General features: G+C 58.3%; 3 protein-coding genes across 13 annotated transcripts in view; 1 reads left to right on the plus strand and 2 right to left on the minus strand.

Annotated features, from left to right (window-relative positions):
• LOC107208041 (myomegalin-like) overlaps positions 1 to 2,765 on the plus strand; it is a 25,529-nt gene extending 22,764 nt beyond the window's left edge. Inside the window, exons 31-38 of the mRNA XM_015635883.2 lie at positions 109 to 228; positions 318 to 495; positions 579 to 703; positions 881 to 982; positions 1,128 to 1,597; positions 1,703 to 1,841; positions 1,941 to 1,987; positions 2,226 to 2,765. Of these exons, the coding sequence (XP_015491369.1) occupies positions 109 to 228; positions 318 to 495; positions 579 to 703; positions 881 to 982; positions 1,128 to 1,597; positions 1,703 to 1,841; positions 1,941 to 1,987; positions 2,226 to 2,258 (1,214 nt within the window). The 3' untranslated portion in view covers positions 2,259 to 2,765. The remainder of the gene's footprint in view (positions 1 to 108; positions 229 to 317; positions 496 to 578; positions 704 to 880; positions 983 to 1,127; positions 1,598 to 1,702; positions 1,842 to 1,940; positions 1,988 to 2,225) is intronic.
• A 193-nt stretch (positions 2,766 to 2,958) lies between these two features.
• On the minus strand, positions 2,959 to 10,582 carry PRKAB2 (protein kinase AMP-activated non-catalytic subunit beta 2). Of its 5 annotated transcripts, none has more exons than XM_015635874.2 (8): positions 10,522 to 10,582; positions 7,782 to 7,959; positions 7,393 to 7,559; positions 6,474 to 6,567; positions 5,782 to 5,902; positions 4,519 to 4,652; positions 4,160 to 4,228; positions 2,959 to 3,873 (listed from the first exon to the last, which is right to left on the minus strand). In XM_015635874.2, the coding sequence occupies exons 2-8, from the start codon at positions 7,941 to 7,943 to the stop codon at positions 3,796 to 3,798; spliced, it is 825 nt and encodes a 274-aa protein (XP_015491360.1). In that variant the 5' UTR covers positions 7,944 to 7,959; positions 10,522 to 10,582; the 3' UTR covers positions 2,959 to 3,795. The 5 variants fall into 5 exon arrangements, with proteins under 5 accessions (XP_015491360.1, XP_015491362.1, XP_015491361.1 ...); XM_015635876.3 differs by lacking the exon at positions 10,522 to 10,582 and adding an exon at positions 9,922 to 10,349; XM_015635875.3 differs by lacking the exon at positions 10,522 to 10,582 and adding an exon at positions 8,231 to 9,895.
• A 348-nt stretch (positions 10,583 to 10,930) lies between these two features.
• The window catches only part of LOC107208031 (dimethylaniline monooxygenase [N-oxide-forming] 5-like), a 12,735-nt gene continuing 11,714 nt past the window's right edge, over positions 10,931 to 11,951 (minus strand). For all 7 annotated transcript variants that reach the window (XM_015635868.3, XM_015635867.3, XM_015635866.3 and 4 more), the window contains exon 10: positions 10,931 to 11,951. In XM_015635868.3, the coding sequence (XP_015491354.1) occupies positions 11,699 to 11,951 (253 nt within the window). In that variant the 3' untranslated portion in view covers positions 10,931 to 11,698.

Here is an 11,951-nt window from a genome sequence, read left to right on the forward strand (position 1 = left end):
CTCTGCACATCCCTCTGCACATCTCTGCACATCTCTGCTCGTCCCTCTGCTCACCCCATGCACAACGGGGCACTGAGGACAGACGCTCAGCACCGCTCCCCTCCTCAGGATTACCCAGTGATATCTATGCCCAGACACCGGAGCTGGGGCTGCAGCTGAGCAGGGAGAACCAGGCTCTGCAGGAGGAGAACAGGACCCTGCAGCTCCAGCGTGACCACCTCTCCCAAGGTGGGGCTGGGCCAGCATCCTGGGGCTGGGCCCCAGAGGGCACCGGCTGAGTGGGGTGGTGGTGACAGCTCCGTGCTCTCTGTCCCCAGAGCTGGCACGGCTGCAGGAGGCACTCCTGGCTGCCTGCTCCCGGGCACGGGAGGCTGAGGCGGAGCTGGGCCAGAGGCGTGGGAAGCAGCGGAGGCTGGCGGAGGAGCTCTCCGAGTGCCAAGAGAGCGTCCGGCAGCTCCGGGACGAGCGGCGCTCTCTGCAGGAGGACAACAACAGGTAGGGTTTGGGGCATTGCGGCCTTGGGGCCACAGGACGGGGAGGGATGGCTGGCACCGGACCCACCCGTGTCACCTCTGCAGGCTGCAGCACTCGGTGACGCTCCTGCAGCAGCAGGGTGAGGAGCAGCGCCTGCTCCTGCAGACCCTGCGTGCGGAGCTGCACGTCTACGAGAGCCTCCCTGGCTCCTCTGCTGAGACACGAGCAGGTATGGGACCCATGCACAGCATCCCTGCCCAGCTCCTGCTCTTGGGGTGCCTCTGCAACCCTTGGGTGGCCCCAGACACTTCCCCTGTGGCAGCAGGTCACACACAGTGCAGGACCCCAGCAGCCCCAGGCACGGAGCCACATCGATCTAAAGGGGCTCAGCTGTTTCTTGTTCCAGGCTGCTTCCCATCTCCTCCAGTGCGGGATGTTGGCACTAACTCGGCAGCTCCCCTCGTCTCCCCGCCGCCCTGTGGCACATCGGCGCTCCGAGGGATGGCCGGTGGGTACCAGAGCCCGCCCGCCTGCTGAGCTGTGCTGAACTGGTGGCAGCGCCCTTGCCGAGCAGAGCTCAGGCCACTCAGGTGCCGGGGTGGGTGCCGAGGGGAGCGGGCAGCGCTCCTCACCCAACCCCGCCGGCTCCACAGAGCCCCGCGGGGCAGACGCGCTGCTGAGGAAGGGCGAGGGGCTGCCGGGGGCTCACGTCGTCGGCCGCCTGGACACGTACCGAGCCCTGGAGCAGCACATGGCGGAGGGCAAGGCCTTGGCCCGGGAGCTGATGTGTCTCACACGCCCGGCACTCGGGCTGCCCGCCTGCCCGGCCCCGGGAAAGGAGGTAAAGCCTGGGCAGGACGGGGGCAGCGGGAGGCAGGGAGGCTCCGGGCCGGGGCAGGCTGCCGGCACTGCCCTGCCGAGCTCCCCGGGCGCGCCGGGATGCGGCTGCCCCGGCAGCCCCTGCCCCCGCACCCTTCTCCCGCAGGGATGGACAGGCACAGGGCAGGGACACCTGTGGGGCAGCGCCAGCACCCTGCACGGCATCCTGGAGGAGTGCGTGTCTCTCCTCGCTGCCTTCTGGAGCACTGTGCTGCCCGTGAGCCCCGCCCCGCACCAGGGCAAGGTGAGCGGGCACCGGGGGCCGGCGGGGGGCACCGGGGGCCGGCGGGGGGCACCGGCGGGGGGCACCGGAGAGGGGCTCAGTGCTCATCACACCCCTCCGTGCCAGGAGCAGGTGCTCCAGGGCGAGATCGCGGCGCTGCGGGCCCGGCTCTCCGAGAGGGAGGATGCTCTGCAGAGCACGGCCAGGCGGCTGCGCAGCACAGCCCAGCTCAAGGACAGCATGGAGCAGTTCATCGTCAGTCACTGTACGTGCCCTGCTGGTACAGCCAAGCTGGCCTGGTTCCCATGTGCCACATGTGCCCCATGCAGCACAGGGACCCCAGTGACCCCTCTCTCTCCTGCAGTGACCAGGACACACAGTGTGCTGCGCAAGGCCAGGACGAACCTGGAGGTGAGTTTGCCCTGAGGGCCGGTGTGGGATAGGGGTGGGGTGTCCTGGTCCTGATGTCCTGGTCCTGATGTCCTGGGGATGGACATGGCCGGCACACACAGTGCTGAGCAGAGTGCTGAAGGATAGCTGGGTGAAATGTGTGGGGGACACATTTTCCTTTTGTGGCCTCAGCCAGCATGTCCATGTCCCCAGGGCCCAGCAGTGCTCCTCCTCACTGCCATGTGTTGTCTCTTGCCAGGTGAAGGCCCAGCAGGCCCTGCCTGTTGCGTGAGGCCCATGCAGGGCAAGGAGCAATGGCCAGCGTGGAAGAGCCCGCTGGCTGCTGAGCTGTGCCCGAGGGCTGGAGCAGACCCTGTCCCTGCTGCTCTGAGGGCTGGGGTGGAAAGGGCTCTGGGCTATCCAGTACTACACAGTCAGTGGGTCTGGGCTGCTGTGGTGGTTGCATGCCCTCCACCAGCCTTTGCTTGCCACAGCAGCAGCATCTGCTGGCTTGGGCTTTGTCTGGCCCACGCTTCAGCTCTTGCTCCCTTCCACCCTCAGTGCTCAGAGTGGGCACAGCCCCCTACGCTGAGCACCCCTTGCCCTGGGACCTGGTCCCCCTGTAACCCTGTCCCTGCTTGTGGATATATGTATTTGTATATAGACAGAGGTATTGGAAATGCGCTTTGGGGGCTCCAGACGTGTTGGGCCCCCAGTGCAGAGGAAGATGTAAGAAATGCCATATTCTGTTCAGTGGCTGAAGAGTCCCCAATAAAGGTTTCCTTTGGGTTGTGGTGTTTCTGGCATCCTGTCCCTGCAGCCATGCTCCCCCTCCCCAAACTACCTGCAGCACAGGCTTCCAAAGGCACTGGCTGTCCTCAGGGGGTTGTTCTGTCCCCTAACAACCCAAGGGCAGCTCTGTGCCACACTGGGTGCTCCCTTTCCTCCTCTTACTGTTCTAGACCCCCTCTCCAACACCAGGCAAGCAGCACTGAGAACAATAAATACTGTAATAAATAGAGAACCCCCTGTTCCATGGCACTGCTGCAGCAGCAGGCGGTGCAGCCGGGGTCCTGGAGTGCCTGCCTGGCTCTGCTCCTCCCAGGCCCCTCCAGCGTGGGCGTGTGCCAGTGCCCCTCTGGCTGTGACAAAGTCAGCCCTGTCCCACAGAAGCAGCTGATGTTGGGGACAGGGCATTGCAGTCCTTGATGGTGCTCTCACAGCAGCAGGTAAGAGTGGCTGTGTCCAGCTGTACCGTCCATCATGCTGGCTCAATGCTGAACCTCACAGAGGGCTGGGGCTGCAGAGCCCTCCTCAAAGCTGGGGGGCAGCCCCACAGCCAGGGCTGTGGGACAGGGAACAGGTTCCAGGCTGGAGTGTCGCAGAGCCCCCAGCAGACAAAGTCACCTTGGAAACTCATGGCCAGGGCAGCAGCACAACCTCCAGAAGAACAGGATGTGTTCCTGGAGCCTGGACTGGGTGCAGTGCCAGGACCACCTTGAGGCCCTCACAGGCTGGAGAAGACAGGCAGGGTGAAGCCCTTTTCGTGTTGGGCGTGAGGAGGGGCTGTTCTGGTGAGCAGCAAAGTGGTCCCAGCGACTCACAGAAGCCAAGGGAAGCTGCAGGTGGGCGGAAACCAAGGGCTAAACCACGCCAGCAGGATGGGACAGCGTCACAGGCCCCCGTGGCCCTGAGCTTGTTGCTGGGGCCGGTGTCCCTGCCAGGTTGGAGGCTGGAGCCAGTGGCCAGTTGTCACACAGTCCCGTGGCCCAGTGTGTGCAGACAAGCGGCGTTTGGTGTCCTGCGTGGGGAGTGTGTGAGGCCCCGGCTCAGATGGGCTTGTACAGCAGCGTGGTGACGTACTTCTTCTTGTAGCGGTGCGTGGCACTCAGCACCATGACGCCGTCCTGCGGGAGGCACAGCCTCAGCACGTGGGGCCAGGGCACCCCTGGGGCTCAGGGAGCTGCCCCTGTCCCACAGCCAGCCCCAAACACGACAGGGCAGCGGGGCAGAGCAAGGGCAGGCTCTCAAGGGAATTGTCAGGAAGTCACACCCTCTTGCTCCTGTGCCTGCCACACCCCACCAGGCAGCCAGGTCCCATCTCCACCCCCCAGCTGAGCAGGTTCTGCTCCCTGCAGGCTCCTGGGAGCCACAGCACCTCCTCACCTGCAGCCTCGCAGGACCTGTCCTTACCTTGATGGAGAGCGCGTAGAGGTGGTTGAGCATGACGTGGTTGGGCTCGGGCAGCAGTGCTGGGTCACACTAGGAGGAGAGGAGTGTCACAGGAGAACAGCAGAGCCCTGATCCCCCAGCCCCTGCCAGCTGCTGTCTCAGGCAGCTTGAGCTGCCACTGCCTCTGGCTGTTCTGAACAGGAACAGAGCTCAGCTAAGCACCAGGAGGCCAAAAAAGTGAAATGGGAAAAGTGCTGCTTTCCCTAGGAAATGCCAAGGGCTGTCAGACCCCAACCAAGGGGAGCCCAGGCTCCCTGCAGACAGGACTCTCTTTCCAACCCCAGTGTGGCTCTCTCTGTGGGCAGTATGCTGGTACACACCGAGATATTGGTGTCCTTGTTGAGGATGACCTGGAGGAGGTGAGGCGGGAGGATGGGTGGGGATTTGAAGCGCTCCTCAGGCCGGTATACGTACATCTCTTGGCCATAAGGTCCCGGTGGAGAGCTGGATAAATCTAGAGAGAAGACAAAGGCAGAGACATTAAATGACTGAAGCAGGATGGGTGAGCTCCTAAAAAGAACTCAGCAAGGTCTTTCAAGCACAAACATCCTCCACAAGCCATGAGCAGGGATCTATTCTACAACAACAGCTCAGCCTGTTCACAGCACAAAAAGCAGCTGGGTGAGCCCATGGCAATTCCAAGCAGGGCTGGAAGCTGGTACATGCACTGACACAACACAGGCACCCCATGTTACCCATCACAAGACCCCTCAAGCACAGCTCTTGGTCCCTCTCCCTGCAGGAAGCAGCTGGCTTGCTCCAGAGCTGTGCCCTGAGCAGCAGGAGCACAGGGAGCAGGCTGCTCTAGGTGCTGCCTGATGAGGAGCTCCAGGGAAGGCAAACAGGAAATCCACACTGAGCAGCTGTTCCAAACACAGGAGCTTGTGGTCACTGAAAGGTGGACTGCCCACAGCTCCCAGCTACATCTGATCTGAACATTTGGGAACAGCCAAACCCAGATGGGCTCCATCTCCTTGGGCTGCTGCTGGCTTCTCTCCAGCAGTGTCTCTTTCCTAAGCTGGGAAAGGACATGGAGCTGAGCTGTATCTGAGATGGGGCTGTACCAAGGACACACACACACACACACACAACTGAGCTTCCTGCCAGCGTTTCACACTGAGCCAGCACCACCAGTGCCTGTGTGGTAACCTAACCTGCTGCTGTAACACAAGCAGACAGGGAGGTTTGCAATGTGCTAGCACTGGTACAAATTACCTTGGCATGAAAACCAAGAGAGGCTGCTGAAAATAAACTGGATCCTGCTATCACCTAGCTTGTACCCCAGATCAGATGACTTACAGTTGACCAGACAGAAAGAGCTGATGCTCCTGGCATTTCCCAGTCCGAAATGGCTCCCTCAGCCACGCACTGCAGCAGCTCTGCTCTGGGATGGTGCTAGCACAGAACAAGTTACACCAACACAGCCCCTCCAGAAGGACAAGGCCTCAGCTGTGGGCTGGGGAGGACAAGCTCCCCAGCACTCCTCATCCACACTGGGTGCATCTGTGCACCCAGAGCAGCGAGTCTCAGAGCAGAGGAGATGGAAAATAGCACATGCAAAGCTGTAATGCCACAAAACTCACCCCGACCTGAGGTTTCTGAGCTTTCCAGGGAATCCACCTTCAACGCATCGAACACCTCGAAGTCAGACTTCTTGACATGGATGAGGTTGTTTATTGTCCCCATCTGGCTGGTAACCACAGGCTGGAAAGAACTGGGATGAGAATCTTCCTGTGTTCACCTCAAACTCGGGCACATTCAATGCTCCTTAGATCCTCCCAGCCCAAGCTGTCTTTGCTGTAATGCTACCTTTGAGCACAGGTGGCTGGTGTCCCTCTCTGCCCTACACTTGTAGACCTCTGCTGTTTACCCTGGGAGGATTTTCCTTTATCACAGGCTCCTACATCACCTCCTATTTCCATCCTCCATCCTGCTACATGCCCATGGGTAAGTGTGTTGTCCTTCCCATGCTGCTCCCAGCATGATTCAGTTTGGAGGAGAACCTGTGAGTGCTGACCTCATGCCCATCTTCCCACTGCCAATTCTCAGTGGGACTTGAGGGCCTTTTTGCATTTCCCTGCCCTCTCCCAATGCTTGCCCATAAAGCATGACTAAGTCCAGAGGAACCAGCCTCTGAAATGACTCAGGGGATGGAGGTGTGCCTTTTGTTCCAGGGGATAGTCTCTGCTCTTCCTGTTCCCCCTCTGCTGCAGTTACATCCTGTCTAGTTCCCTGAAGAAGACAAGATCTGTACAGATAAAGCTTGGAGCATTACCTCAGATGGATCATGGACCCACTGGCCATCCACAAAAAATTTGTACTGGTGCTCTCCTTCTGGAAGGTCCAGGATAGCAACGAAGTCATTGTGGCTGTGCAGAGAGAACAGATGTACAACAGCATCACCCTGTTGATGCTCTGAATGCTGCTCTTCCACGGGGCCCCAGGAACCAGCACTGCCCAGCCCCTCTACCCCAACAGCTTCATGCAGGGTTGCTCATCATCAGTGACCCAAGGCATGGCCACGACAGGCCACGAGCACTCCAAGCACCAGCATGGCTCAAACCCCTGGAAGCCCTGCTGCAAGTCCAGCCCTCTGTGCCCTAAGGAAATGGATGTGACAGACAACCTGTGCAAAACAGGCTAGGCAGAACATGGGGGCAAAGCTCCTGCCCTGTGCTGGCACAGAAGGACAGGAGAAAGTGGGACAGCTCTGTTTGTCAAGCCTGAAATTGAGATAAACTCACTCCAGATTAATTGCTAGAGTCCTACATGAGCTTCCATGTAAGTCACAGATATGTTGCAGAACAGCGAGAACATCATTGGGGCAGGAAGATACGTGAGGGACAAACAACTAACACCCACTGGCAGCCATACAACTAGGCATGGGGTAATGCTGCAGCCAAGGGAAGAGCTGACAGCTTCTAGAGGACTGCTGCATACCTGGGCAGGCCTCTGCTGCCAGCACTGGCTGCTGTATGACATCCAGCTGGGCAAGCAAAGTTGCCCATCCTGTCCTGTCCCCATTTCACAACTTCCCACTGTCCCTGCAGCACCACGCAGGGAAGGAGCTGACTGTGTATTTGTCTCAGACCCACAGCTTGAGTGAACAGAGAAAAGCCAAGAGAGCAAAGGAAAATGTTCTCTGCACTGGAGCAGACATGAACATAGACTAAATGACTTGAGGGACTGGCTACCTCTTGATGAGTGGGATCTTGGTGCTCCAGTTGTTGAAGGATCCGGAGATGAAGACCTCCTTGCCTCCATCAGCCCAGCGTATGACAGTTGGACGAGCCTGCTGGGATGGTTTCACTGACTCCTCCAGATCTGGCTGCCACGACACAAACTCCTTGTCCCCAGGAATCTGGGAGAAGAAAACCAGAGAGATGTGACTGAGACACAGAGACAACTGTGAACACATTCACACAGCTGGCCTCTACCAGCCCCAGCTGCACATCACACACAGGAGCACCACAGAGCTCCTCCAGCCTCTTGAGACCCCTTGCACGGCTGAGAGCACAGCCCCACACAGGCAGTGAGCCAAAGCTCTGGAGGGCAGGCAGGGAAGGGAGCAGCCAAGCCCTACCTTGGAGTCATGGGAGCTGAAAACGCTGGGGTCGTCGGTGCTGCCCACCATGATCTTGTGCGGGTGCTCCTTGGCGGGGTGGGAGGCACCGGAGCCATCGGAGCGGTGGGATTTGGATCCATGGCGCTCCCCAGACACCCGCTCGCTGGTGGTGTTCCCCATGGCAGCTCAGCAGCCCCTGGCAGGGAGACAAAACAACGCTCTGCCTTTGCCCACGGGCTCTGGCAGCAAGGAGGGGAGCACAAGAGCCGTCTCCCAAATGTTCTTCACCAGTAGAGATGAACAGCAATCCTAAAAAAGGCCCCAAGTTCATTTCCACTACCAAGTTTGGGAGCTGAATGGGAATTCAACAAATGAGACAGCTTGACCTAATTATAGCCATGTCCTTAAGAACCATCACTCTAGTTAAGCTGGTAATTGTTAAGACTCCAAAACCAACACAACTTCACCTGGGTCCCACATCAGCCCTTGGCAGCCAGCAGAGCAGAGCTGACGGGAAAAATAAAGCCAACCTTTACTGGCAAATCAAGTGCCTGGCATTAACAGAGCCTCTTTCACAGTCCTGCAGTCAGGCTTTACACACAACCCCCGACATCCAGCAAGAAAACAGCCAGGGACTGAAAGTAGCAGCTGTTTCACAGTCCCCAACAAGCCTCCGAGAGCTCGCAGGCAGAAGAGCAGAGCCTTGTGCCTGCAAAGGCGACAGGGAGCATTTAAAGTGTCCGAATGGAATCGCCCAAGCTGGAGCTTGTCCAAGGACAGGGGCTAATGCTGTGGTGTCTGCAAAAAGCTCAGCTCTCAGCAGCATTCACTTATGATTCACCAGGCAAGTCACCGTGTCAGCTGCAGCGCAGCACAGTGAGGAGGACCATTTGTTGTGACCTAGCCAGCACCTTCCTGCCTGTCTGGAGGGACACGGTGAGGGAAGGCAGCCCTGGCCACCTCGGTGTCCCTCTGCAGCTAGAGATGGGCCACCATCCCTAATGTCACCCAGCTCAGAGAAAGCATAACAGGAGAACTGACCAAGCCATGAACAACTACACACCTTTTAGGATAAACAACAAAGCCACTGCAAGCTACACAGGACTCTTCAGGCCTTACCCTCTTCCCAGGAGCTGAGATGGATTGGGGTTCTTGCCCACTTCCAGGCTTATTTTGCAGCTTTCTACTGTGGGCTCTGCAGAGCAAGCAAGGGGACAGCCAGCCTTGCTTCATGTGCTCACTTGTGACATTTGGTGACTTGTTTAAAAGATCAAGTTATACAAAGGGTGCCAAGTGAGTCTGCCAGCCAAAGCCAGGCTTTAGAACATTATGGAGCAATTACTATGGTATTTCTTAAATCCTGAGGGCTAAAAGGCAGCTCGAGTGGGCAGCTAACCCATACCTCCACTCCTCTCAGTGCAGATCAAGTATACCTGAAGATCCAGGTCAGATGAGCTACACCTCTTGCTCTGACATCTTCCCCCTCTGCTCTGAGGAGGCTCAGACAGCTCCTCACAAAAACTGCCCCTGTACCAGCAGCCCTGCTGTTGTGGAGTTTCCTCTCCAGTATTTCCACTAAGGCTCCCTTACTTCTCATCTCCAGGGAGGAAGGCAGGAAAGGCTGAGCTTTGCTTGTAGCAGGACAGACCTGGGAGATCTGTGCAGGTGTTAACAAGAGTGAAGCTTCCCCTTCTCTTCTCTAAAAGGATTCCAGTCCCTCTGTCCCTTGCAGGTCTCGCTCTCCAAACACTCTCTGAGGCTTATCCCAAGCGGTGGCTCCTGTCTGGCGTGTGCCATCTGAATCCCCTGCATCTCACACACACACGCACCCGGGTCTTTGTGCACAGCCTGCAATACCTGGCTTTGCTGAACTAACTTTTACAGCTCAAACCCTCCTGCACCCAGACCAGCCCTCGTAGCATTGGGAGGTGGTGTGACACAGGTACATCCAAATCATGGATGGAAATGCTGCCAAAACCAGAGCCCCAGCAAACCTCCACGGCATCTCAGGATCTCCAAATGTCCAGTCAGGACATTCACTCCCAGTCTGGCAGCGACCAGCTGCCACAGCAAGGTGGGTGCCTGCTTTCCCCATCACCAGAGCCCTTCGGTTCCAGCCAGCCCCATCTTCTCATACAGAAAATGACAAGTGAATTACCCCCGTTCCCTCCCCGGGATGTGCCGCGCTTGTTGCCTCTCGCAGCCGGCCCGTGGCCGCCCCGGGAAGCGGCGGCACGGAGCCCAGGGGTTTCTGCAGCGGGGCTGGGGTCTCCAGCAGCACCGGGAGCACTGGCAGGCATTCCCAGGGGGTTTTGAGTGAAGGACGGGGTCCAGCATCTCGCCGGGCTGACACCGCCCGGGGAAGCCCGATCCGCCCGGGCTCTCCCTCCTTCGGAGTCAGGAACCAGAGCTGAGCCCTGAGCTTGCCGTAAGGTTAAGGGGGTGAGGTGGGAAAGCGGGGGCGGAAAATCTCCCACCGAGCAGGCAGGGCTGGGGCTCCGGCTCGGCTCGGCGGGGCTGTCAGGGCGGGCTCGGCCCGCGGCTCTGCCGTGACCCGGGGGAGGAGCGGGACAGCGGCAGGAGCCGGGCCCTCCCGAGGGGTCCACACCGCTGCGGGCTCCGCGACACCGCTACACCCAGCCGCGCCTCACCCACCGCCTCCCGCAGCGGCGCCCGGGGAGCCGCCACCCTCACACTCACCCACCCACCCGTGACATCCGCCCCACCGTCCCGGGGCCCGGGCCCGGCCCGACCCCACCTGCTGCCGCCGCCGCCGCCGCCACCGCCCCGCTCTCCGCCTCCGTCCAAGATGGCGCCACGCCCCGCCGGCCGCTGCGGGGCGCTCTGACCCGCCCCCCGCCCGCCATGTTTGCCGCGCCTCACGCCTGCCGCCATGTCTGCTGCGGGCCGGGCTGCGGCACCTCAGCCGGGACCACGCTTTATTGCTCTTTCCCCAGCAATTTCCCGGTTTCTCCAGCACCGCTGTGGTCTAACCCATAGATAGAGCTGGTGGGGCTGGCGGGCCGGCATGGAGGGAGCTGTTCCCGGAGCAGAGTCGGTGGTGCCACAGCGGGATGTACCCAGACAACAACAGAGCAGGCTGCACCCGCAAGGAGCGATCCCCTCCGTGCTCCGGCACAGCTAGCGAGAGACAGCAGACACAAGCCTGTGAGAGATGAGTTTTACTTCTTAAAAGTTTTAAAAGTTTAATAAGGGATAAAAGGGACGGTGAACAGTGTTGGGTGCTTGGCAAACTGCCAGAGGCACGCTAGTTTTGAAACAGTTTTCTTACCTACTTTATCATTGCAATGGTCACATGGACATTTATGAAGATTATACATATTCATGAGTTTACAAGTTCCGGGAATTCTTTTGCTTGGTTTGACCTTTCACCTGTCTTGTTAAAGTTTCATGCCAACATATTGCAGATGAAATCCACGTATTCTATTTCCTCACAAGAAATTCTGTGGTTTGACAGTTCCTGGTAACCGAAGAGTTAGTAAATTCCTCCTTGCATTCCTTCTTTTGATGTTTATTTACCTGAGTTTTTTTCAATGTTATCATACAGATAAGATACTCTATAAGTACATTAAATCAACCTTAGCTAGTTCACAACGTTGAGTTATTCTCACCATTGTCAATTACACAAATAAAGACATTAGCTACTTCTTCAAAAGTTAACATTACAATGCACAACACGTAGTCTCTATTTTACTATTTTGCGAAAGCCTAAACTATAATATACATTTATCTACACGTGGCCAGGGCATTGGCCACTAAAACTAACCAATTACACCATATTAAAGCAGTTAATTACAAGCTATACTATACCAAAATCATTACGATCAATAACAACTTGCAAAAGCCAATACATAACAATAAAACCCAACACAGTTATTTATAACAATCCCAGCAGGATGGGCTGTCTCCTGCCCTTAAGGAGAGAGCGAGACGTAGATGAGGGTGGCTGCGATCATGCCGATGCTGAAGAGCACCGTGAGGACGTGGGGCACGGCGCTGGAGCAGGCAGGGTGGCCGCTGGCCCGGGGCTGCAGGGCCCTGACCACGCGCTGCTGCTGGGTGAGGATGGCCCCCCTGGCCCCCGGCCACGCGCCCGGGCCCCGCAGCCGGTACTGGTACGGCGTGCAGGGCCCGAAGGCCACCTCCATCGCCAGCTTGGGGTCTGTG

Source organism: Parus major, chromosome 8 (assembly GCF_001522545.3).
Source record: "Parus major isolate Abel chromosome 8, Parus_major1.1, whole genome shotgun sequence".
In the NCBI taxonomy this organism is placed as follows: Eukaryota; Metazoa; Chordata; class Aves; order Passeriformes; family Paridae; genus Parus; species Parus major.